Source organism: Microcaecilia unicolor, chromosome 2 (genome assembly GCF_901765095.1).
Source record: "Microcaecilia unicolor chromosome 2, aMicUni1.1, whole genome shotgun sequence".
Classification (NCBI taxonomy): domain Eukaryota; kingdom Metazoa; phylum Chordata; class Amphibia; order Gymnophiona; family Siphonopidae; genus Microcaecilia; species Microcaecilia unicolor.
The window spans coordinates 269413346-269441160 of record NC_044032.1 but is presented as its reverse complement, the minus strand read 5'-3'; the positions used below and the strand labels follow the sequence as shown (position 1 = coordinate 269441160).

The following is a 27815-nucleotide window of genomic DNA, read 5'->3' as shown; positions in this document are numbered from 1 at the left end:
TCCCTGATCGTCGGCTCCTGTACCAGCTGCTCCATAACGCAGTCTTTGATTTCATCAAAGAATTTTGCCTCCCTAGCGTGCCCTGTTACATTTACCCAGTCAATATTGGGGTAATTGAAATAGCCTCTACCCTTTTGTATTGTTTAAAGTGCAAGCACCAGTATTTTGTGAATAAGAAGTGTGGAGTTTTTTTTGTGAAGACTAATGATTGAAGTAAGGAGTTCTCTTGGTTTGAAAAATATCATTTTAAAGAGAATGGTCCTGAGGGTTCTGAAGTCTTTTTTTTCTCCACGTATTTTTTCATATATACATGTGCATTGGCACCTGCAATACAAAGTATTTTTCATAGTAGAAAATTGGGAATAATTTTTGATATAGTTTCTACTATTCCTGTATTTTTGGGTAATTGAAATCACCCATTATTATTGTGTTGCCAAGTTTATTTGCTGCCCTAATTTCCGCTAACATTTCTATATCCGTCTATTCATCCTGGCCAGGCGGACGGTAGTACACTCTTATCACTATCCTTTTCCCCTTTACACATGGGATTTCAATACACAGTGATTGCAAGAAGTGTTTTGTTTCCTGCAGAATTTTCAATCTATTTGATTCAAGGCTCTCCTTAATATACAATGCTACCCCTCCACCAATTCGTCCACCCTATCATTACGATACAATTTGTACTCCCGTATGACAGTCTCCACTGGTTATCCTCCTTCCACCAGGTCTCAGAGATGCCTATTATATCTAATTTTTCATTTAGTGCAATATATTCTCCCATCTTATTTCTTAAGCTCCTGGCATTCATAGCATTTACATCATGCTCAGTACTTGAGAGTATTAATTTGCAATCTTTTGTCTGATTTTTTTAAAATTATTTAAGGACAGTTGATCTTCTATGGTTTCTTTTGCAACCTCAATCAGGATACCCTATCTTCCCTGTTTTGGTGATATTTTTGAAAGATATCTTATCCCGGTTGGGATCAAACTGGTCATTGGAGACAATTTCGGAATATATGGGAATCATTTTGGACTGTTATACTTCACAGAATGCTTAGTTGAATTGACTATTTTCTAACACCCGTTTTTGTTTTACAGGTACTCCAGGCCTGGATAAGAGTACACTAGGTCTGGTTTGGGATTGTAGTTGATGTGCAGGGAAGGGGGGTGGTGGATATTGTGGGTTGGTGTCATGTAAACTGCTCTTTGGTTACTCTGTTGATCTTCCAATGAAGATATTTTAAAAGAGTGATTTTAAGGCTCAAAGGACTTTCCTTGGCAGTTCCTCCACATATAGTGACTGATGGTAAGGCTGTCATGGCAGTGCCTAGAAAAGGTTCAATAGATGGGTGACGGGTGATAAAGGGGATAGAATACTTCCCATTAGGAGAGAGGACAGAAGTTTATAAAATAGAGTAGGGTGAAAGTTTATTCAACCAATCAAACAAACAAAATAGAGGATGGTCAAATTGTAGAGTTTTTCACAAAGCACATAAGCTGTGGAATTTGTTGCAAAGTACATGTTCAAGGCAACCTGTATAGTAGGGTTCAAGATAGGTTTGAACATGTTCCTAGAGAAAATGTTCATAGAAAATTATTAAACAAGTAGACTTGCTGATCTCTGGAAGTGAACTGTGGGCTCCTTTTACAAAGCTTCACTAGTGATTCTGGCATGGCTGATTTGACGAAGCCCATAGGAATTCCGCTTTTGCCGTACCAAAATCGCTAGCACCGCTTTGTAAAAGGAACCCTATGAGACCTAGATCTACGTTTTAGCATCTGCTGGGTACTTGTAACCCAGACTGATTTGATGCAACTTGGTCTGACTTGGCAAGGTTTTTATTATATTTATATTTCAACACTTGCTTTACCGTCCTTTGTTGTCACAGCAGAGTGGTTTATAATATCTTGGCATACATAACCAACTCTGGGAAAAGGTGACTAAAGTCTCTAGAAACAATTCTAGTGAATTCTGTTAGAGCAAATAATTTGTAATACCACAGTCCAAACCCCAGCCTTTTAAGTTGTTTTTTTTTTTTAATGTACGAAGTTCAACCATGCAATTTTTGCAGACTTTATGGACCCATGATATGAAAAATCAGCTGTTTTCCCAGAGACAGTCACACACAATATTTTATAGAAGGAAAAGAGCAAACAGTTACAGGCCAGTCATGTCTCCTCCATTTCCTAGTCTAGTCCAGGCTAAAGCAGTGAGACCAGCTTAAAATTTCTGAAAATGTTTCTAAGTGGAGGTAATTCAGCATAGAGCAAAGACAAGCCGAGTTGCATATATGATCTAGTCATGTGCACAAGAAAGGAAGCATAGTGAGTATTTTCTTGGGAGTGTAGCATACAGGCAGGAACATATGGTTTTAGAGTGTCATAAAGGTTATTCGGAAGAAAAGATTTTGAAACCCAATGTAAAAAATCTTAAATGTTCTTGATGCTAGTTGGAGCCTGGTTCTCCAGGGGGTGAGGTGGAGGTTATACAGTCAGACATTTGGGGAAAAATAAGACTTATTGCGGCAATGATTTGTAGTAGTAGTTTGGGGTGTTTATAGTTGTTTGAGCATTGATGGTGACTGCCCATTATACAGTGCCTTGTAGTAATCCTGTCTAGTTATGGTGCCATACTTTCTACTTCACACTGATGGACCTGATAGTTCATCAGAGACTGAACGTTTTAGCAAAGGTTTTGATTTTTTTTCATACCCTTCCCCTCCATATTTTTGAATAATGTTAACTGGAGTTCTCTTGCCAGCTCTGTTTGGCATAGAACAGAAACGGCTCACTTCCTGTTTAACTGAATATGGATCTTGTTAAGGCACTTGAAAATGGAGCTAATTTTGGCTTGCTGATAGCGTGTGAAGACTTAAGCTTTTTGATCTAATTTTTATTTTAAGTGTTGCATATGTAGTGTCTACAGATCAGTGAAGCAAAATCTTGCTTTTAATTTATTTTGTAAATTGCAGTATTTGAAAACATGTGCAAGGATGTGATTACAGTAAAGTTGCTTGGGAACAGAAATTTCACCCATCCCCAATGAAATCTAACATGTACCTTGCTAAGATCCCGTCCCCACCCGTACCCACAGGAGTCAACACTATTTACTTGCTCACAGCCCTCCTTCCTCCAACCCCCAACAGCCTTCCATGGCTATTTGGATGGCATTCACTATTCAACCAATGTGTTCAAGCCTCAGTCTAGTGTTCCAGTTGCCTCACAGTACATTTCAAGCCTCTTTATGGCACTCCAGGTGCCTCTCGGTGCTTTCCAAGCCTCATTCTGGAGTTAACAAAGATCTTGATTACACTCCCGCAGGAATACCATGGCAACGTCTTGCATACTTGTGGGAATTCTATAGGTTCTGCAGGATCCCCGCAATCCCAAAGGCACTATAATCCTGCCCAAGTGTCTACTAAGTACCTGTGTATACAATTTATACTATTACAAACATGTCTGTGGGTGTTCAAGTTCTAGATTCCTAAGTAGAGGCCCATTCAGTGGCAGTGCTGAGTTATGTCTAGGGCCTGAGTTGTTTCTTAAGTCAGTTTTCTCATTGGGCCCATTGGATCTGGAGTTCTCAATACACCCAGTCAGTCTGGTTTTCAGGATATGCACATGGAGGGTAATTATAAAGAGCTGCCTAGAGTTAGTTGACAAGAACACTCAAATGCTAATATTAGTCATTTACATGCATATGTGAGTGAATATGTGAATACACCATTTTCTAGCTACATGCAATTCTGTAAGTGTAATCTAATAGCTGATGGCACGTACTTTGTAGGTGGGCATTCATATGGGCAGAATTTGGAGTATACATTTACATAGGTTTTAGAGCATATTTTATAATTATATGTACACGCATTTATACCAGCTCTATAGCTGGAATAAGTGCTTATGCTTGAAATATAAGTGTGTAACCTGTTTATACATTAGTATCTTTTCTAGAAATAGACTTCAAATGGGCACAATGTTGGTACCTAAAAATAGGTGCCTCTTTATAGAATTACCCTTGTAACTGCAGAAGTCTCCAATGCTCAAATGACCAGTAGGCCAAACCTAGGACTGCTTAGCCAGGTTTTGTAAGGAAGACTGTCACAATAAGAGGGCTGGGTTTGGGCTAGAGGAGAGGATATGAAATACGTGAAATATTCATGTGAAGGCTTATGATACCATAGCTCAATAGTCTACTCGTCTGAAGCTAGAAGCTCAAAAGAGGCAAGATGACTTGGCCTGAAAAAGGATTATGGATTACACTTGAACTGTGGAAATTCTGAGATAGACTGTGGTATTTGAGATTTTCAGGTTTGCAGGCAACTTTTTATTTTTTTTGACTGAGGATTTTGAAATCTATTTAACCCTCACCTGGCCAACATGTTTTGTATACAGAAGTGAGAGAAAACCACAGAAGCACCAAGAGTCTTAGGAAAATGGGACACTATTCTTTATTAGCAACTGTTGATATTCCAAGATAGACCCGACATGGGCTGTGTTTCGGCGCCTAGCGCCTGCGTCAGGAGTCTGGTGTTTTTCAAGACTGAAACGTCTTTCCTATCAAGTTGGATAACAATCCGTATAGATTCAAAGCAAGTTGTGCTCGATATGACAGGAAAGGCAAGTCCCTTGTTTAGTTCAGAACGGGGAATGGGAGAAGCGAGAGTATCCAGAGCAGAGGAGAGAATAGTAGTATAGGAAGAGACAGCCTCATTGACAGACTTTGATAACATAGTGGTAGAGAAGAGATTTGAAACATTGGAGGACAGAGTAGAAGGGTCAATAGCCTGAAGATTCCTAAATGTATTGGTTAAGGGACTGGGGAGGAGGGTGTTTAAGGGTGAAAGTTATCAGATGATGGTTAGAGAGGGGAAGAGTTGAGGCACAGAAACTGGAGAGTGAGCAGTTTGAGAAGAGGATAAGATCAAGACAGTGGCCATTCTGGTGAGTGGGGGCAGTGGAGCACAGGGGAGGAATGCTGGCTTCGGCCTAATCCCTGGTAAGCCTTTCCTCGGCTCAGAGGTGCCCAGCTCTACCACCGGCTGCCTTTCAGGTGCTGTGGAAGACTTGCAGCTCATCTGCATATTCTTTATAGTCTTCTCCGGGGTGACTCCCAGTTCCACTCCGATCCACTCAGGGCCTCCACTCTAGGTGCCCAGCGCTCCTACCAGGTGCTGTGGAGGACTTGCAGCCCTTCATATTCCCACAGTTGTATCCGAGGTGACTCCCAGGTCCACCCCGATCTTCCCAGGGCCCTCGCTCCAGGTGCCCAGGGTTTCCAGGTGCTTTTTGACTAGGATCAGGCGACCCTCAGGGGGAGGAATGCTGGCTTCGGCCAAACCCCTGGTAAGCCTTTCCTCGGCTGAGAGGTGCCCAGCTCTACCACCAGCTGCCTTTCAGGTGCTGTGGAGGACTTGCAGCTCATCTGCATATCCTTTACAGCCTTCTCCGGGGTGACTCCCAGGTCCACTCCGATCCACTTAGGGCCTCCGCTCTAGGGGCATTTTTCTCTTTACATTTATTTTTCTCCTAGTTAATACTTATGGCTCCAGTACACTTTTCTTCTTGGTACTGTCCCTTCCGAATCTTTCTACATATGAAACCACTGTACACTACAGGAACACATTGTCCACCCTCTGTATTCATCATCTCACCATCTTCCTTTTTCTCAGCTCTCAACCTTCAACATTTCCTTCCTTCCATTCATCCATCTCCTTTCTGAGTACATCTCGCATTTGTCGCTGTCGTCATACCTCTCCTACTCTTCTCCGTACTCTCTTGCTCCCTCTCCTGCTCTCCGCTGGGGACATTAATCCCAATCCTGGTCCTCCACATCAGCTCTCATCCTATCTGTGCAGGTCACACCATGATATCTCCAATCTAATTTCTGTTCCTCTCCTCCCCCCTTCTTCCCTGTCTTTCTCTTGCGCTCTGTGGAATGCCCACTCTCTGTAACAAACTTTCCTACATCCATGACCTCTTTATCTCTCATACTCTCCATCTGCTTGCCCTAACTGAAACTTGGCTTTACCCTGAAGACTCTGCTTCAGTCGCGGCCCTATGCCATGGAGGTTATCTTTTCTCCCATACTCCTCGCCCGGTTGGCTGCGGAGGTGGTGTCGGGCTATTACTTTCACCCTCTTGTAGATTTCAACCTCTTCTTCCACCTCAGTCTCACTGTTTTTCTTCCTTCGAAGTCCATGCCATCCGTCTATTTGCTTCTCTGCCTCTCCGAGTAGCAGTCATTTATCGACCCCTTGATAAGTCCTTCTTCCTTTCTCACTGACTTTGATGCCTGGCTTTCCTTCTTTCTTGAGCCTTCATCTCCTTTCCTCATTCTTGGGGATTTTAACATTCATGCTAATGATCCCTCTGACTCTTATGCTTCTTATTTTCTTGCTTTAACATCTTCTTTCAATCTTCAACTGTGCTTCACTGCCCCCACTCACCAGAAGGCCACTGTCTTGATCTTATCCTCTTCTCAACCTGCTCACTCCAGTTTCTGTGCCTCAACTCTTCCCCTCTCTGACCATCATCTGATAACTTTCATACTTAAACACCCTCCTCCCCAGTCCTGTCTAATCTTGACCAATACATTTAGGAATCTTCTGGCTATGGCCTTCTACTCTGTCCTCCAGTGTTTCAAATCTCTTCTCTACCACTGTTATCCAAGTCTGTCAATGAGGCTGTCTCGTCCTATAATACTATTCTCTCCTTTGCTCTGGATACTCTTGCTCCTCCCATTCCCCGTTCTGTAAAACATACCAAACCCCAGCCTTGGCTGACCTCTAGAATCCGCTACCTATGTTCCTGTGCCCACTCTGCCAAACGCCTTTGGCTGAAATCCCGTGCCCATGCTGACTTCATACATTTCAAATTCTTGCTGACCTCCTTTCAGTTTGCTCTTTTACTTGCCAAACAGGACTATCATTACATCCAGTTGACAAATTCTCTTGGCTCAAACCCTCGACGTCTCTTTCTACTACTATTACTACTACTACAGATCATTTCTATAGCGCTACCAGTCGTACACAGCGCTTCACAATTGAACATGAAGAAAAGACAGTCCCTGCTCAAAAGAGCTTACAATCTAAATCAGGACAGACAGGACAAATAAGGGATAAGGGAAGGACAGACAGGACACATGGGGAAAAAGGACTGTTGAAGAGACCACACTGAACTCTCCTCAAAGTGCCTTCACCTTCAACCCCTCTCCCCCTTCACTTTCCCCCCAGACTCTGGCTGAGTTCTTTCTTGATAAGGTTCACAAGATTAAACTTGAATTCTCAACCAGGTCACTTCCACCTCTCCTTCCCTTAGTCCATTCTCTCAACCCTCCAACCCCTGCCTCCTTTTCTCCCTTTTCTGAAATCACTGAAGAGGAAACTACACATCTTATTTCCTCCTCGAAACTAACTACCTGTTCCTCAGATCCTATTCCTACCCGTCTACTTAACACTATCTCTCCTGCTGTCATCCCTTCTATCTATCATATCCTCAATCTTTCACTGTCCACTGCGACTGTTCCTGATGCCTTCAAACATGCCGTAGTCAAACCACTCCTTAACAAACCTTCATTGGACCCTACCTGTCCTTCCAACTATCACCCCAGCTCCCTCCTATCCAAGATACTTGAATGTGCTGTTCACCACCGTTGCCTTGACTTTTTCATCTCACGTTGTTCTTGATCCACTTCAATCTGGCTTTCACCCCCTTCATTCAACTGAAACAACGCTTGCTAAAGTCTCCAATGATCTGTTCCTGGCCAGATCCAGTGGTCTCTATTCTATCCTCATCTTTTTGATCTGTCTGCTGCTTTTGACACTGTTGATCACAGCCTACTCCTTGATACGCTGTCCTCACTTGGATTTTAGGGCTCTGTTCTTTCTTGATTTTCTTCTCTCCCAGCGTACCTTTAGTGTATACTCTAGTGGATCCTCCTCTACTTCTATCCCACTGTCAGTTGGTGTACCTCGGGGATCTCTCATGGGACCTCTTCTTTTCTCCATCTATACGTCTTCCCTTGGTTCTCTGATCTCATCCCATGGTTTTCAGTATCTTTACGCTGATGACTCCCAGATCTACCTCTCCACACCAGAAATCTCAGCCGAAATCCAGGCCAAAGTATCAGCCTGCCTGTCTGACATTGCTGCCTGGATGTCTCAGCGCCGTCTGAAACTAAACATGATCAAGACTGAGCTGATCTTTCCCCCTAAACCAACCCCTCCTCCTCCCCCATTCTCTATTTCTGTAGATAACACTCTCATCCTTCCTGTCTCATCAGCTCGTAACCTTGGGGTCATCTTCGACTCCTCCCTCTTTTTCTCTGCACATATTCAGCAGACTGCTAAAATGTCGTTTCTTTCTCTATAATATCACCAAAATTCGCCCTTTCCTTTCTGAGCACACTACTAGAACCCTCATCCACACTCTTATCACCTCTCGTTTAGACTATTGCAACTTGGTTCTCACAGGTCTCCCACTTAGCCATCTCTCTCCTCTTCAATCTGTTCAAAATTCTGCTGCACGACTAATATTCCGCCAGTGTCATTATGCTCATATTAGCCCTCAAGTCACTTCACTGGCTTCCTATCCGTTTCCGCATACAGTTCAAACTCTTCTTATTGACCTGTAAGTGCATTTACTCTGCAGCTCCTCAGTACCTCTCCACTCTCATCTCTCCCTACATTCATCCCCGGGAACTCTGTTCACTGGGTAAATCTCTTCTTATTGACCTGTAAGTGCATTTACTCTGTAGCTCCTCAGTACCTCTCCACTCTCATCTCTCCCTACATTCCTCCCCAGGAACTCTGTTCACTGGGTAAATCTCTCTTATCTGCACCCTTCTCCTCCACTGCTAACTCCAGACTCCGTTCCTTTTATCCTGCTGCACCATATGCCTGGAATAGACTTCCTGAGCCGGTACGTCAAGCTCCATCTCTGGCCGTCTTCAAATCTATGCTAAAAGCCCACCTTTTTTATGCTGCTTTTAATGTCTTAACCCTTATTCACTTGTTCAGAACCCTTATTCTATCATCCTTCAATATTCCCTTCTCTTGTTTGTCCTGTTTGTCCTAATTAGATTGTAAGCTCTGACCAGGGACTGTCTCTTCATGTTCAGTGTACAGCGCTGCATACGTCTAGTAACGCCTTAGAAATAAGTAGTAGTAGTAGAGTAAGGCTTAATAAAAACATGGAGATAGTCTGTGTCCATAATCTACTACTCTTTAATGTGCTCAGTCAATACTTAAGTCTCTGTGCATGGGGGGAGAAGGGTTTGTTTGTTAAAACAACTTGGTATACAATAAAATTGTAACAGTCAATTAGAAACAAACTCCTAACCACAGTCACCCAAGATATCCATAACATGCACCAGGCTATTGTCTTCACAAATACAAAATCTTAATAGATTCAATGTTCCTCCAGTTCTCTGAGGGCGATGGAGGCCATCGCCTGTCCCTTCTGAATGGCACTCTTTATAGAAACTATTTATACACACGGAAAATGAAAAGAATTCCAGAGTGGCAAAGAGACCTGTGCAGTCACTGGACAAACAGTACATGGTTAGTCCTGTGTGCCACTCAATACATGAATCAGCCCAGCAGATAAATGCTATCAATGTGAGTTAAAATGAGTAAACAAAGAAAAGACCCATCTGGTCTACTAGAAATTGCTGCAAATGTGGAGTGTGAACACTTCATGAGACACTAATCACCAGGTCTCCTGACTTTACGTGTGATGCGTTGAGCTTTATTGATGTCATTGGCTGTGGAGGTGAAGGCTTAAAATAACTGTGCACTAGGGATCATACATACGCTCAGCATTAGAAACTGTAAATATGTTTGTTTGGGTCTTATGAGCACACCAGTGTATGTTGGGGGGTGTCATTGGGACTCCGCAAGTTTAGCCTTGGAGGAACTCTGTATACTGCTGTAGATTAAGTGATTTTTTTTTTTTTAAAGTGGTTTATACATGAATTTCAAAAATGTTCTGATCTTAATGTTTAGATGTGTGGAAATGCTGGTTTTTGAGAAGGCTGGCATTCTGAAGAGTGGTGGTCAGTTTATGAATATGGGTATAGGAAGTGGTTTTATGTTGAATTTGTTAAAATGGATGCATGGGATTAAATGGGAAGGATAAATGCTCAAAGGGATGAAAGTAAAAATGCAGACGTATTCCTAGAATAAGTGAGTCTGGAGAGTGAGTAGAGGAGGTGCTTTTCAGAATGATTTTCAGTATATAGTGTATTACAGCTATTGAGAGGAAATAATGCCCTATATGGGAAGTCTACGATAATCCATCATTTATATTCCAACAACTCCCAGATAGGCACAAAGTAGATTACAAGTTGTAACAAAGAAATGACCAGGATAATTTCCTTGGAGCACTGAAAATAGTTCTGAACATTGTGTTAATAAAAACTAACAATGAAAATTTTCTTTAAAAAAAAATAAATATTAGAGAGAATAATTGTAAAATGTGTTCAAGGAATGCTGCAAGGAACTCCAGACCTGAACTGCTCGATAAGGGACAGAACCTTCCAGTAACCTTTTGTAACATACTCGTTGTTGAGGGAAAATGAATAGTACGAGATTCATTAGCCCTTAAAGATCTAGTGTTTGGAAATGAAAACAGACCAATGAAACATTCTGAAAGGCTTAAAATAAAGCAAGGTTTGAGAAAGAGAGGCTGAGCTGATCTCTTACATATATTGTGTTTTAAATGTGCTTTGGCACAGTCATGGGACCAGAATTTATTTCACAGTTCTGGGAGGATCCAGCTACAGAACCTACATACATGTAGGGGGGCAGTTCAATAACTGGGCAGCACAAGTTAGATGCCTAGATGCAGTGGCTAAGTGCTAGTTTTGTAGTGGCATCTGGGCACAGTTATAGAATACTCAGCATCTGCATTCTACATTTAGGTATGCCACTTATACCAGGCATAAATTAGTGCACCTAAATATGGCACTTTAGTGCATAACTTACAGTATTCTATAAGTTGCACATGTAAATGTTGGTCTTGTCCATGCTTCTCCCATGTGAATGTCCCCTTGTATTTATTTGCTAAGTGAGTTGTTTGCGTCTAGCACTTAACATGCAAATGTACATTGTATAATATAAGTGTGTAAATGTGCTAAAATATTAGTGCCTCATGAAATGCCCAGCGACCCACCTGGGGTTACTCTTGCGACCACTTAGAGGGTCTATCCCCAGCACAGCTCGGGTTCACCTGCACCTGCTGCTTGTGCTCTACACTAGCACCCTCCTTTCACCGACTGAGTCACAACTGGGTGAGTCTCCCACTCTCAAATTATCCCCAGTGATTTCTAGATTCCTGGAGCCACACTCCCAGTGGTCCCACAGGTCCCAGAAAGCACTCAGACTCAACACACAAACCACCAGGATTCTTTCAGTCCAGACAGAAGCAATAAACTGAAAATTGTTTACTGTCTTAAAAATTGAACAGTGAACAAAAAATGTGCAATCAGCACACAATAACAGGTAACTGAAATATGGATCAATTATAACACTACTTAAACATTTGTTTACTTTCTGAAAAGTACCTGGGAGGATCAGGACAAATAACTGTTCACTGATCCTGCTCTTCCTGCCTAAGACTGCAGGGGAAAAACCCATTAAATCCTAATGAAAATGTGCTCCTGGACCAGAGCCCAGTCAAGTTTTTAAAGTACACTGCTCACAGTAATGTAGATCACTTCTTCACTGAGTGAAACTTAAGAGGGAGCATTCACTTTCTATAACAACTTTAACATAAAACATGCACCACCTGCCTGCCATTTGAAGAAATACACTTCATGAATTGATTAAGGCAGGGAAATATCCAATACATTTTACAGGCTTAAAACACAAAACTGTTTCTCCACAGTACCAAATTATAGAACAGGATGCTAAGTGTTGGTCCTCGAGGTTCACAACCCAGTTGGGTTTCAGGATTTCCCTAATGAATCCAGATAAGTCAAAACCCTTATTTCAGAACAAAAGGAGTCCTTTACCTTCACCTATCTTCCTCTCTGACACCCCCGTGCCTCAGGTTGAAACTGTATGCATTCTTGGAGTACTTTTGGATTCTAGCCTCGCGTTCCTCCCCTAATTTCTCAGATTATCCAGGATGCTCTTTATAAACTTCGACTCATTTGTTCGGTGTTGAATCTGGTAGCTCTTAATGTATTGATTCACTCTTTGGTCATTTCACAGGGACTACAGCAACTTCTACAAATGCCTTCATATCAAGGATGTGCGCCGTTTACAGACTATCCAAAATACCACTATCTGATTTCTAATTCACATCATCACCCCCAACCCCATCTTAAAGACGCTCACTGGCTTCCTATTATCGGATCATCTTTAAAATAGTGCTGCTTGTATTCAAGACACTAAGCTCTCTGTCACCTCATCCCTTATAGCCCAGCATGTACACTTAGGTCCACTTGCCTGGTCACCGAGAAATAATCCACAAGCACACCAGAAGCACTACCTTTTGTGTTCAGGGTCTTCCAACTTTGGAGCGCCGCCCCCTCTGCCTGCAAACATCTCTTGACAAATTTAAGACTGACCTTTAACACCCACCTGTTCAAAGATGTCTACCCTCCAGGTACAGTCCTGGAGATATTTGTAACACCCTTTTTTGTTCTTTCACCCCCCCCCCCCCCCCCCCCCAGTCCTTTCTAATATTGTAGTTCTACCCTATACCCTAGTGGGTCATGTCTTCTACTTTGATTTTCTGTCTCCTTTATTTTTAGATTGTAAACTGCCTCCCATAGGGCAAGATAGCAAAACTATAGCAAATTTGGAATATGCATGAGATCTATTTGCATGTACTACCACCATTGTATGCAAATGGATCTCAGGCATATTGGGAAAACCATGAAACCCTGACTGGGTTTCGGACCTCGGGGACCAACATTGAGCACCCCCTAGTTATAGAATGAGGGGGTTGGTGTGTGTTGGTTTTTCTATATATTTTTTAACAATATATATGTAACACTGTATAAGAAAGTTTAGTATCCTCCAACACAAATTAGTGGAATTTTCAAGTTGTATGTTTAAACATAATCTGAATTGATGAAAAATACAGAACACTTTGTAAGTCAAGTAGAGAAATATGAGAAGGGGTGTAATGGTTGTTTACCCATTTTTCTCATGACCCATTTCATTGCAAATTTCTGACCACCTCTGTACTTCTGTTTTAGCCAGGTTGTCTTGAGCAAGCATATTTTCTTGCATTTGAAATGTGCTCATTTGAGACAGTGGTGGGGAGTGAAGGAGGAAGTTCCAGCTGCTGAAAAGTCATTGGCTGAGGCGAAATGATAGAGAGAGGGGTTCTGCTGCTCTAGCTGGTTAGAAATTTGGTTGCCTCGCTGTCCTGTTATGGTGACACTATGGCTCTTAAATTACTGTGGCACCAAAAGCAGAGCTAACATATGAAAATGACCTGCAGCATTCTCCCCCCCCCCCCCCCCCCCAAAAAAAAAAAAAACAAAACAAAAAAAAAACACTATTCTAATGGTTAGAATGCTACAGATCTTGAATTGACATTTGCAGCCTGGTTCAGAATGTGATATTATCTGGCAGAGCGATAAGGTTTCAATCTGTACTGGCAGATGTTCTTGATGACAACTTCTGGTTTGTCTTGCATCTAAAGAATGATTCTTAGTACACAAATGTTTGTGGGAATCAGGACTCATCACTTTTTCTTTTCTTCCCTTGATTACAATATGTGCTTTTGTATTCTCTCTCATCCTTGTGTCCCAGGAGTATCCAGGGGTGTCGGGTTCATCAGGTTTGATAAGAGGATTGAAGCAGAAGAAGCTATTAAGGGCCTGAATGGGCAGAAACCACCAGCTGCCACAGAACCAATCACCGTTAAGTTTGCAAATAATCCAAGCCAAAAAACAAACCAGGCTATCTTGTCCCAGCTGTACCAGTCTCCAAATAGGAGGTATCCAGGACCTCTGGCACAGCAAGCCCAGCGTTTTAGGTATGTGTAGGGTACAAAATATGTTGCAAATGTATTTTCCTTTCCTCATCAGTCTCCTTGCGGTTCCTCTGGCATTTGAAGTTTTATCATTTTTAAAATCTCACTGTCAAGGATTTAGGGGTAAGGGAGTATTTTTATATTTGTCCCTTGTTGCTTCTGCCCCCCCCCCCCCCCCCCAAACTATGCTAAGCTGGAAATGTGAGATCATTAAATAAACTGTCATATTATTGAACCAGAAGCAGTCTTTTTCCTGTAATGATTGGTACTGATTTTAGATTTTAAATCACCCAGTTTTTAGTACATGCCATCCTTGCTTTGTCTGGGCAGCCTGAATGCAGTCATTTGCAAACCTTCAGGAAATTATTACAGGAGACAGGTTTGTACTGCATATCACTGTTTCAGCCTTTTCTCACTGTTAATGAGAGATTTTTGGTTTACATGGTATATTTGGTATGTATTTGTCACAGAAACCATTCTATGCAGTTCGTCAAATACATACTATACTCTCCTTGATTACCATTCTGTTCCCCTTCTTACTCATGCTATAGTTATTTCGAGGCTTGATTATTGCAATTCCTTACTGCAAGGCCTACCGCAATGTCAACTGCACAAGTTACAAGCTATTCAAAATACTGTGGTTAAATTATTATACAGAGTCAAGAAATAAGTCATAGTATCCGACCTGATTAAAGAACACTAGCTTCCAGTTTATCGCATTTTGTTTTATTGCATTATGTTTAAAATTTTAATTCTTGTTAGGGCTGCATTTAAATTTACATTTTTAATCACATGAATAAAGCCAGCAGTCTATTTTGGAGAGGGGGGAGGGGAGGGCACATGTTCCCCTCCCCCGCCCCCACATTAGATATCATACTTTTACTGATGTGGATGAAGCCCTGCCAGATGAAGAAATGCAAGTAAGGCCTCACAAACAACTTATAAAGGGGCATTAACATTTCCTTTGTCCTGCTGGTTATGCCTCTATGCAGCCTAGAATCATATGGGCTTTGGCCAATGCCTTGTCCCTGTCATTTCTTTCTATATAACATCACCACAATTCATCCCTTCTGTTCTGAGCACCCTACTAAAACCCTTAACCACACTTACCGCCTCTCACTTATACTACTGCACTTGCTTCTCACTGGTCTCCCACTAAACCATCCCTCTCCCCTTCAATCTGTTCAAAACTCTGTTGCACGACTTATGTTCCGCCAGTGTTGCTGTGTTCATATTAGCCCTCTCCTCAAGTTACTTCATTGGCTCCCTATCTGTTTCTGCATACAATTCAAACTCATTTTATTGACTTACATATGCATTCACTCTGCAGCTCCTGGGTACGTTTCCACTCTTTCTCCCCCTACACTCCTCCCTGGGAACTCCGTTCATCAGGTAAATCTCTTATCTGTGACCTTCTCCTCCACTGCGTTCTCCAGACTTTCTTTTATCTTGCTGAATCAGTATGTCAAGCTCCAACTCTGGCCATCTTCAAATCTAAGCTAAAAGCCCACCTTTTTAAGGCTGCTTGAAACTCCTAACCCCTCCTACCCATATGTTATAATTCCCACTTTACGTAATTCCCTTATCCCATATTTGTCCTGTTTGTAGAGCATAGACTGTCTCTTAACATGTTCAGCGTACAGCGCGGCATACATCTAGTAGCACTATGGAAGTTAGTAGTAGTATTGTTTTGCCACCTCAAGATCTTCAGACATCACCTCTCCCATGTATATCAGCCTATCACCCCTTATTACATACAGCTGCTTTAGCTTTTACACCCCAGGTGCATCAGTCTGCACTTCTTATGAAATTGTAATAGCCAAACATTAAACAATTCCAGTTGTAGATCACTTCGCATGTGTTCTCTTCAAGGTGCCCACTCTCTTGCAAATCTTGATGTCATCTATAAAATGACAAACTTTTCCTTCATTTATTGAATAGAATCAGCCCAAGTTACAATCCCTGAGCGACTTATGAGAACCAAAGACGGTAGTCAGAGGTGCTTGCATTGGAAAAGATATCTGACTTATTGTCCTGTATGAACCGTTATTGATACAAGGTCCTCCCTTTCAGGCTATCATTTCTAACATTAATCAAGTAATCTCAGCAAATCGATGCAAGTGGCATTATCTTTTTTTTTTCTTCCATACTTTGCAGACTGGCTTATGGCAGCCACCTCCATTTATATCTAAATTTCAGAGCTGAAACGTCCTAGTACCCACAAACAAGATTCCCTTCCTAGGGGGCTGTTCAAGACTCACTGTAAGTGAGTTTTTCTAAATGAAGTAGCACTGCATTCTATAGCTGTCACAGCTGTAGCATTGCAGACCAAAATACACCGCTTGAGTTTTCTGTTGTCAGGATGTAGGGCTGCTGAGGTACATATGGACCTGTTTTGTCTGCCTAAACGTGAGGACCTGAATGGGTTTCATGTTGTGGAACCAGTGTGTACACTTTTCTTTACTTCATACTTTTTTTTTTTTTTTTTTAAAGTAGTGGCACTGAAACATGGCTAAACACAACCTGACCATAGGTGTTCTGTATGTGCCACTGAATGATAAAACTGCCCCATATTCAGCTTCATGCAATATTTTACTGAGTGTTTTCTCAAGAATTAGTTCAAACTGTCAACCAAGTTGCTCTGTTTTGTATCAAGAACAAGACGATCCCTCTGGGAAGATTTGGGACTTCACAATTTTTAATTGCATCCAAATCAAGCCAATTTCCTCTCCCACACTCAGAATTGTACCAGACAGGTTCAGCAGGGCTCATGAATGACTTGCAATAACAAAATGTTGCACAGTATCTTGCAGCCTTATGGAACCCCTTAAGTAGACATCTGCCAGCAGTGAAAATGCAAAGCTACCCCTTGTTCTGCTTAGTACACCTAGTCTGATGATCTAGTGCGGGAGGTAATGGTGCTAGGGCCACTTGATAACAGTGATCATCATATGATCGGATTTGATATTAGCTTTGAAGTAAGTATACATAGGAAATCAAATACGTTAGCGTTTAACTTTAAAAAAGGAGACTATGATAAAATGAGGAGAACGGTGGAAAGAAAACTTAGAGGAGCGACTGGAAGGGTCTAAAATTTGCATCAGGCATGGATGCTGTTCAAAAACACCATCCTGGAAGCCGAGGCCAAATATATTCCGCTTATTAAAAAAAGGAGGACGGAAGACACAGCCGGCATGGTTAAAAAATTAGGTGAAGGAAGCTATTAGAGCTAAAAGAAAATCCTTCAGAAAATGGAAGAAGGAACAGACTGAAAATAATAAGGAAAGCTAAGGGCGACTTTGAAAAAAAAGATTGCATTGGAGGCAAAAACACACAGTAAAAATTTTTTTTTAGGTATATTAAAAGCAGGAAGCTGGCAAAAGAATCAGTTGGACCACTAGATGACAGAGGAGTAAAAGGGGCGATCAGGGAAGACAAAGCCGTAGCGGAGAGATTAAATGAATTCTTTGCTTCGGTCTTCAACGAGGAAGATTTGGGTGGGATACCGGTGCTAGAAATTGGTATTAGAAGCTGACGAGTCGGAGAAACTTAATGAATTTTCTGTAAACCTGGAGGATGTAATGGGGCAGTTCTACAAACTGAAAAGTAGCAAATCTCCTGGACCGGATGATATTCATCCCAGAGTACTGATAGAACTGAAAAATGAGCTTGCGGAGCTATTAGAAATATGTCATTTATCCTTAAAATCGAGCGTGGTACCGGAAGATTGGATGGTGGCCAATGTAATGCCGATTTTTAAGAAAGGTTCCAGAGGAGATCCGGGAAATTATAGACCGGTGAGTCTGACGTCCGTGCCGGGCAAAATGGTAGAGACTATTATAAAGAACAAAATTACAGAGCATATTCAAAAGCATGGATTAATGAGACAGCATGGATTTAGTGAAGGGAAATCTTGCCTCACCAATCTACTACATTTCTTTGAAGGGGTGAGCAAACATGTGGATAAAGGGGAGCTGGTTGATATTGTGTATCTGGATTTTCAGAAGGCGTTTGACAAAGTACCTCATGAAAGACTCCAGAGGAAATTGGGGAGTCATGGGATAGGAGGTAGTGTTTTATTGTGGATTAAAAACTGGTTAAAAGATAGAAAACAGAGCGTAGGGTTAAATGGACAGTATTCTCAATGGAGAAGGGTAGTTAGTGGGGTTCTCCAGGGGTCTGTGCTGGGACTGCTGCTTTTTAACATATTTATAAATGACCTAGAGATGGGAGTAACTAGTAAGGTAGTTATATTTGCTGATGAGACAAAGCTATTCAAAGTCGTTAAGTCATGGGAGGATTGTGAAAAATTGCAAGCGGACCTTACGAGACTTGGGAGACTGGGCGTCTAAATGGCAGATGATATTTAATGTGAGCAAACGCAAAGTGCATGTGGGAAAGAGGAACCCGAATGATAGCTACGTCATGCAAGGTTCCACGTTAGGAGTCACGGACCAAGAAAGGGATCTAGGTGTCGTCATTGATACGTTGAAACCTTCTGCTCAGTGTGCTGCTGCTGCAGCTATGAAAGCAAATAGAATGTTAGGTATTATTAGGAAAGGAATGAAAAACAAAAATGAGGATGTTATAATGCCTTTGTATCGCTCCATGGTGCGACTGCACCTCGAATAGTGTGTTCAATTCTGGTTGCCGCATCTAAAAAAAGATATAGTGGAATTAGAAAAGGTGCAGAGAAGGGCGACGAAAATGAAAAAGGGGGTGGGACGACTTGACTTCCCTATGAGGAAAGGCTAAAGCGGCTAGGGCTGTTCAGCTTGGAGAAAAGGCGGCTGATGGGAGATATGATAGAGGTCTATAAAATGAGTGGAGTTGAATGGGTAGATGTGAAGCGTCTGTTTACCTTTCCAAAAATACTAGGACTAGGGGACATGCAATGAAGCTACAATGTAGTAAATTTAAAACAAATCGGAGAACATTTTTCTTCACTCAATGTGTAATTAAACTCTGGAATTCGTTGCCAGAGAATGTGGTAAAGGCGGTTAGCTTAGCAGAGTTTAAAAAAGGTTTGGATGGCTTCCTAAAGGAAAAGTCCATAGACCGGTATTAAATGGACTTGGGGAAAATCCACTATTTCTGGGATAAGCAGTATAAAATGTTTTGTACATTTTTAGGATCTTGCCAGGTATTTGTGACCTGGATTGGCCACTTTTGGAAACAGGATGCTGGGCTTGATGGACCTTTGGCCTTTCCCAGTATGGCAATACTTGTGTCTTGCATGGACTGGCAACAGATGCTCTGGCTACTTAGACTTGGTACCTCTTTACTTACCAATCTTTGCTATGAACGGTATAAGAACATCTTCCTCCCAACCTGCACAAATTCCAGAAGCAGTTGGACATCCAAGATACTTAAGGCACACTGCTGACCTCCTCAGAACTAGTTTCCCTTGCTCAACGGGTTCAGAGTTCTACCTTTGTGCAGGTTCCAAATGTTTTCCATTGTTGGTCACTCAGAATGTGAGCTTTTTATTCTAATCTCTAATTGCCAACCCTTACAACATGAAAATTGAGCAGCAGTTAAGTCTCTAGTCTGGGACTTCAATGTCTATCCAAGACATCATAGTAGTTATTGGAAACCATCTATCAGTTGTACCTACCCGTTCGAATGGAAGAGGTCTTACATATGTTTTACAAATAGGCATGACTCTGATGTTCTGACACATATTGCATTATCTAGGTCTCACGTTTTCATAAGAGTGCAGCTGATCGTGCCCTGAGTGATAGGCTTACAGTTGATAGCTGTGCTCTAATGTCCCAGTTTAGAGGTATTCTTCATGTCAAATTACCATTACAAATACCTCCTGTATCGTGCAACCTCAGTATTGCTGTAATATGACAAAAGCCACTGTTAGGATCCAGTAGAATCTGCTTCCTCCAAGCATGTTACCTGGAAGGTACTCTGTGGTAACTTAAGCTTGAAGAACAAGTCAGCTTCAACCGTAGTTATCTGAGCCATATACTCAATTTCATTGAGGTAGTGACAGATAAGACCAACCAGACTGTACTGAAAGGTGGCCAGGGTAGTACCTGTTACTCCATGTGTGGAAATACTTTGTACTTTTATGCCATCCTCTTACCATAAATCTGTTAGGAGCAAGTTAGTGTTGTGTTTATCAGTAAAATAAATTTCATTAGATGAGAGCTATTGCAGCTACTGAAATCTGCTTTTCTGAAATTCTGTTTGTAAAGTAGCCCGATTATAACATTAGCAAGTTGCTAATGTTATAATCGGGCTAATCCTCAACAATGGACAACTTCTACTAAATCAAACAGCCCTGAGCTGGGTGTTTTGATTGTCAGGCTTGTTAATGAAAAAAACATTGTTGCTTACCTGTAAGAGATGCTTTACAGAGGCTCCCTAATCTCCTCTCATGGTTTCCAATATCATCTTTATGCCGATGACACCCAGCTTTATCTCTCCACACCAGACATCACTGCAGAAACCCAGACCAAAATATCGGCCTGCTTATCCGACATTGATGCCTGGATGTCCTACCGCCACTTGAAACTGAGCTTATTGTCTTCCCTCCCAAACCCACTTCTCCTCTCCCTCCACTCTCTATCTCAGTTGACAACACCCTCATCATTCCCGTCTCATCTGCCCGCAATCTTGGAGTCATTTTCGACACCTCCCTCTCCTCCTCTGCGCATATCCAGCAGATTGCCAAGACCTGTCGCTTCTTCCTCTATAACATTAGCAAAATTCACCCTTTTCTTTCTGAGCACATCACCCGAACTCTCATCCACTCTGTCATTACCTCTCGCCTTGACTACTGCAACCTACTCCTCACTGGCCTTCCACTTTGCCATATATCCCCCCTTCAGTCCATTCAGAACTCTGCTGCACGTCTTATCTTCCGCCTGGACCGATATACTCATATCACCCCTCTCCTCAAGTCACTTCACTGGCTTCCGATCAGGTACCGCATACAGTTCAAGCTTCTATTAACCTACAAATGCACTTGATCTGCAGCCCCTCCTTACCTCTCTACCATCATCTCCCCTTACGTTCCTACCCATAACCTCCACTCTCAAGTCAAAGCCCTCCTTTCAGTACCCTTCTCTGCCAACTCCAGGCTCCGCCCTTTCTGCTTCGCCTCACCCCATGCTTGGAATAAACCCCCTGAGCCCATACGCCAGGCCCCCTCCCTGCCCATCTTCAAAGCCTTGCTCAAAGCCCACCTCTTCAATGTCGCCTTCGGCACCATACCTCTATTCAGGAAATCTAGACTCTCCCACTTGAAACCTGACATTTTGCCTATTAAATTGTAAGCTCTTTTGAGCAGGGACCGTCCTTTTGTTAAACTGTACAGCGCTGCGTAACCCTAGTAGCGCTCTAGAAATGTTTAGTAGTAGTAGTAGACTTTAAAAATCTGAGCTCTTAGAACTGTCCTGGTGCTATGTGACATTGCCTACTTCTGTGCCTGATTAATCTTGTCTCTGTGAAATTACCTGTTCATGTAAGCAACAATGCTTTTAATTGCCTGAGGAATCCTGACCTTAGCAAGAGATAAATTGTAATTTCTTTATCAAGCAGATGAATCCATTACAAATGGGTTGTGTCCATCAACCAGCAGGGGGAGATAGAGAGCACTGAAAAACCATAGTGCCTCATGGCCAGCTAGCTCCATCTGCCTTTTCTGTATTCTCGGTCTCCCCAGCAGGGTGGTCGCAGCTTATTCAGCTCCTTCAAAAAATCTGCCTGGGGTGGCTCCTGTGCTTTGGCCAGTAGGTAGCAGGGGTGTTGGGTTCTATTGCAGCTACACTTTAAAGGCACATAGGTTCGCCCTTTCCCTGCCTTACCCGGCCTCCAATGTGGATGTAGACACATAGGTTTGCCCTGTCCCTGTCTTTTCCCACACTCTCCTTTGTGGATGCAGGCACATTGGTTCGTCCTTTCCCTGCCTTTCCCACTCTACTGATTCTCCGGAGTTGGAAATTTGCCTGTATTGCAGTTGCCTCTAACTTTCCTCACAGTGTTTAAAAAAAAAAAAAAAAAGTCGCGTTCCGCTTTGGTGCTGAGATTCCAGAAAAGAGGTTTTCTTCTGATTGTGCAGCGTGACCGGAGCTCAGGGACTCGGTCTGGTGAGGTAAATGCGTTTTGTAGCTCCTCCGGGGAGGGCCCGCAATCGGGATGGTTTTGGCGCGAATCCGCCGTTTTTGGCGATGGCTTTGTGGAGGAGTGGCCTAGTGGTTAGGGTGGTGGACTTTGGTCCTGGGGAACTGAGGAACTGAGTTCAATTCCCAGCACAGGCAACTCCTTGTGACTCTGGGCAAGTCACTTAACCCTCCATTGCCTGCCGCATTGAGCCTGCCATGAGTGGGAAAAAGCGCGGGGTACAAATGTAACAAAAAAAAAGTTAAGCGCTGTTCCCGTTGTGGCAAGTGCAGATCAGCAGCGGGGCCCTGTAAGTCTTGCTCTTCAGACGTCAGGGCTGGCACGAGCATGGCGAGCGATGTTTCTTCCCGCTCAGTGGAGCTAGCAGCGGGTGCCATTTTGGACGCGCCGCATGGCGCGACCCCCGCAGAAACGGAGGGGTTTGAAACTGGAGGGGAGCCTCGTGTGGAGGCTAACAGGGGAGCTTCTATCCCCGGACTGGAACCGGGAGGCCAGGGTGAGCCCTTCTCCCCTGAGATTGTGTTGCTGCTGCATAAAGCGTTCATGTTAAAAAAAGCTCTCCCACAGGGGTCTCATTCTGCCCTGCTAACTGTTCTACCTCCAGTGGAGCGCGGGGTCGGATTGCCGTCAGTCGCGTTTTCCCCTGACAGCTGGCCGCAAGACAAGCGCGGAAGGGTTAATTCCCCTTCAGAGAGTGGTGCACCCACCTTCTCCCCCCCCCCCCCCCCCCCCCCATGGTCGGGATGTGAGGATTCTGAGGGGTCTGGCAGTCTCGCGTTTTGAAGAGCCAGAGGAAGGAGCTGGATTGCCACCGGATCCAGATTATCCTTCCGCGGTGAGGGTTTTCCAGTGTTCGCCCTTCGAGCCGCTAAGGCGAGCTTCAGAGAAGGATGTGACCCTAAAGACGGTCTTTTTGGTGGCCATTACTTCGGCGAGGCGGGTGTCTGAGCTCCAGACGCTGTTCTGTCGAGACCCTTTTCTGCAATTCTGAGTCTAGAATGGTACATATGGTGCCTTCCTTCCTGCCTAAGGTGGTTTCAGCATTTCACCTAAACCAGCCTATTTTCCTGCCTTCCTTTTCCAGAGAAGAGTTTCCAGAAGCCTTTGGGCAATTGCACCTTCTAGATGTGCAAAGGGCTCTGTTGCAGTATCTGCGCATGTCAAATGCTTTTAGGACCTCTGATCATCTTTTTGTCCTGTTATCTGGTCCACGCAGAGGGTCTCCAGCGTCTAAAGCCACTATAGGCCGTTGGCTCAAGGAAGCTATTTTAGCCTATCTGCTGCCGGCCAGCCTCCGCCTGAAGCCTTCAAGGCACATTCCACAAGAGCGATTTCCTCTTCTTGGGCTGAAACTGGAGCACTCTCTCTGCAAGAGATGTGCAGTGCAACGACATGGGCTCTTTTGCCTGACATTACAGGCTGGATGTGGCTGCCAGGAGAGACGCGCATTTTGGAACACAAGTGCTGGCGCGTGGTGTGGCTTGTTCCCACCCTATCTAGGGATTGCTTTGAATACATCCCATTCGTAATGGATTCATCTGCTTGATGACAAGGAAGGGAAAATTAGGTTCTTACCTTGGTAATTTTCTTTCCTTTAGTCATAGCAGGTGAATCCATGAGCCCTCCCTCAGTGATTCATTGTGTGATGTTGTTTTATGTTCAGTTCTTCCTGTAGATATGTACCCTTATTTGGAGAAGTGGGAAAACAGTCTTCAGGATTTCTGTTCTGTTACAGGAGGTTGAGTTCGTCCCTCCTTTGTGTTACTGCACCTGTTCTGGGGCATTCATCTGCTGTGAGGAAAGTTCATGTTATGCTACTTTGTGGTGTAACACAGCTTTGGAAGCTTCAAGTACTGAAGAGGCAGATGGAGCTAGCTGGCCATGAGGCACTATGGTTTTTCAGTGCTCTCTATCTCCCCCTGCTGGTTGATGGACACAACCCATTCATAATGGATTCATCTGCTATGACTAAAGGAAAGAAAATTACCAAGGTAAGAACCTAATTTTCCCTTCCTTGTTGATCATTGATGGCAAATATAAAGCACCATAAATTAAAAAAAAATACTTTTAAGTATTTTTAAATAGCTACCTAACAATAATTAAACATGGCCCTCAGTCCATTAGTGAGATGGAGGTTGTTCAGTCTTTTGGGCAATGAGTACCAGTTGCTTAGCTTGCTTCTAGTTGGTAAGATGTTGCATATGTGCACTTGGTGCTAAGAGCTTTTAGCTTTTGAAACCAGCTGATCTCTGGAGACTAACATGGCAGATTTAAATGAGCTATGCTAGAGACATGGGTAAGGTATTATCTTCAGTCAACCTCTGTGTTGCCTTGGAGGAAAAAAGGCATCTGAAAGGAAAGCACTAATTTGATGTAGCAGAAAATGAGCCATAGCAAGGACCTGCCCTCCAGGTAATGCACTGTTGTCGCACACCATGGATGTCTGCAGGGGTACATGCCTAGGAAGGAAGGGTTATGTAGTATTTGGAGTTCGCAATCCACCCATTAGTATTGGAGCTAGTGTGGCTATTGGGCCTAAGGATTGCCTAGTAACTGCTTCACATGACCTAGATACTTTTAAAATGTGTTGAACTGGCTGTCCTGGTTGATATGGGTACCAGCAACTTAGAAAGCTGTGGAAGGGAGGTTCTAGAAGCCAATTCTAGCTTTAGGTAGCATTTTCAGAAATGTTTTCTGTTCCATATGCAAGACTCCATACTTGTCCATGTAAAATTAGTATGGCTGTACACTGATTAAAAGGGTTAATCACATGATTAATTGAAATTGAAATTTTTAATTTTATCATTAATTGCATAAAGTGTCCCCCTCACATTTTCACCTGTATAGTGCAAAATATAGACTGCAGATGCCAATTCTCAAAACTGACATATTGTACGTCAGTTACTAAACTGAAAATAAAATAATTTTTCTTAACTTTGTCAGGTGATTTTATTTTTCTAATCATTTTATTCCCTGTCTCTGGTTCTGTTCCTCTGTGCTCTGAACTCTATTTTCAGGGCCTCCTCTCTCCTCACTATTTTTTCTCTCCTCCTCCTTCACTTCTTCCCCCTATAACATCTTTCAGGTTTAACTTTCTGCCATTTTTCTTCCTCCTTATATCTGTCTTGTTTCTTTCCCTTACCTTCCCCTTCACCCTCACCCATGGGCACCACATCCTCTCTTCTTCTGTCTCTCCTCCCCTCCATGGACACAATCTCCGGTCTCACCTCCCACCTCGTGGGCACAATCTCCTCTCTTCTCTCTAGCGTCCGACACCTGCAGCAGGAAACAGGAAGTTTATCAGAGAAGGTGGGACGCTAGAGAGGGAGGACTCCGGTTACAGAGAGGAGTGGAGCAGCGTGTGCTTAATGCTGCTGTGTACAAGGCAAGTTTGGAGGGTGGCAGGCGGGATGAGATGCCAGAGAGCGGGGTGGCAGAAGAGAAAAGGCTGCCAGTGTATGGTGGTGGGTAGGAGAGAATAACCCCCCAGGAGCACCGGGGAGGGAGGGGGCAGCGGTAGGAGAGAGAGAGCAGCGTTATGCGATTATTCAAGTTAAAATTATTAGATTAATTGCGTTATGATGCATTAAATGAATAGTCTTAAAAATTAGTTCTGTGGTGCACAAAAGGCAGAATAATTCCAGCTACGTGTACAAAATATTGGGTTCTAAGTTTGAAGTTACCAGACAATTTAAAAAAAAAAAAAAAAGCATTGGGGGGGGGGGGGGGGAGCTAACAGAAATTATGTGAAGGAAAAGGGACAGAGAACAAACTTGACAATATTGCCATTACTTTATATAGGTCTTTGTTGTCTCCACACTTTGGTTGTGGGTGGTTCTGGTTGCCCCATCTCAAAACAAAATAGCAGAAAAGGCTCAGAAGGGTGGTGGTAAAATCCCTTATGAAAGTACAAACAGGTTAAGGTTCCTTAGCTTGAAAAACGCTGAGGAATATGTTTTGTTTTTTTGTATTTTGGTTCTGTTCTTTTTTTTTTTTTTTTAAACACCATAAAAGTAAATAAAACAAAAATAGAGGAAGCACCATGAAACTAACACAAGATTAAAAATGTAATTTTGCAGCTCATAGTTAAACTATTAATCTGTTATTGAAGAATATGGCCAAAGTGATAAAATAGGGTTCAAAAGAGAATTGGATACATTTCTGGAGGAAGAGTTAAATTATTAGCCTGATAGACTGATGAAGCTTTTACTTATCCCTTGAATGAGATCTTGATTCATTTTTGGGAGCTGCAGGATACTTGTGACCAGACATAGTAACTGTTGGGAGAGAATGCTGGGCTTGATTAACCTTGGTCTGTTTTGAGATGACTTATTTTATGCACTGAATGGTGTGACTTTTTGGTGGTATTGGGGTGTTTTCCTCATTTGGAGGTTGACCTAAAGTTTGAATTTTTAGGTGCTTAGAATGCTAAGAGTAGTACTTCAAATTTTGTTATGCCACATAATCTTTTGGGAACTGTATCTGAACCTGTGTTCACCTTCATTTTCTGGCCATTGAGCTTGTAATTTGCTTGAAGTATGCTCTGCCATGAGAATTATCCAGTGCCAAGTTTTTTATTTTCTAGATGTGCTAGGGTTGTTTTAAACTTAGTTTATAAAGTTAATTCTTTCACATGAAGTAAGAGTCTGCAAATCATGAAGATGGTGCTTTCCATCTTTAAGAAGATGTTGAAGTCATGGAAAAGATAACCATTTAGCATAATTTTAGCCTTGGGAAGTTGTGCTTTAAAATATTAGATTTTTTTGAAGGTGTAAACTACCATTTAGATGGAGGGGATGATATTGATATAGTATCTGGATTTCTATAAGATGTTTGATGATGAAAAAATGAATTGGAGGGCGGCAGCACTTTGTTGCTTGGAAACTGGTTAAATGTTATGAAACAGCAATTCTCAATGGATATAGTTAGTGAAGTACCCCAAGGATCCATACTGGGACCAGTTAAATATATTCTGACCAGGAACAGCAGCAATGTGCAAAGTAGTGAAATTTACAGCTAATTTCTCAAAATGGTCAAAATGCAAGTGAACTGAGGAATTACTGGAGAGCCTTAGAGAGCTGGGTGTCTGAATGTCAGGTGAAGGTTAACATAGATGAGTGCAAAGGTTTAAAACACTAACTGTAAGCACATATTGTATTCCATACTGAGAGTCACCACTCAGCAAACAGATCTTGGACTTATTTGTGGTCAAATTAATTAAATTCTTAGTTCAGTGTACAACTGTCTATAAAAGAAAATAGAATTACTCAGAAAGGAATATAGAACATCATAATGCACCATAATGGTCCATGATGCAACGGTGCCTGGAGTTTTATTGCACTGGTCATCATATCTCAGATATAGCAGAACTAGAAATGTTGCAGAGTGGCAACAAATGATGAAGGGGATGGAAGGGTTAGGTCATTGTCTAGAAAAAAGGAGACAGGTTCAAAATCAAGAGGATTGTGGAACAATTTGTACTAGGACTAGGAGACCAGTATGCTAACTAGTAGCAGATTATAAAACAAATCTAGAAAGTTGTTAGAAAATACTGTGTTGACTGCCAGCGAATTTGATATAGGCTGTAATTAAGTTTTGTTTAGAAACTTCTCCAAATCTGTATTATTCTGTATACCTTTGTCCTTTTTTGGATTGCTTGGTACTTTTTAAGTGACTTAGGC

At 42.5% G+C, this 27815-nt stretch overlaps 1 protein-coding gene across 6 annotated transcripts in view; it reads left to right on the top strand.

Moving 5' to 3' along the window:
* ELAVL2 (ELAV like RNA binding protein 2) overlaps nucleotides 1-27815 on the top strand; it is a 520063-nt gene that overhangs the window by 460796 nt on the left and 31452 nt on the right. For all 6 annotated transcript variants that reach the window (XM_030194168.1, XM_030194167.1, XM_030194166.1 and 3 more), the window contains one exon: nucleotides 13773-13998. In XM_030194168.1, coding sequence (XP_030050028.1) covers nucleotides 13773-13998 — 226 coding nt within the window. The remainder of the gene's footprint in view (nucleotides 1-13772; nucleotides 13999-27815) is intronic.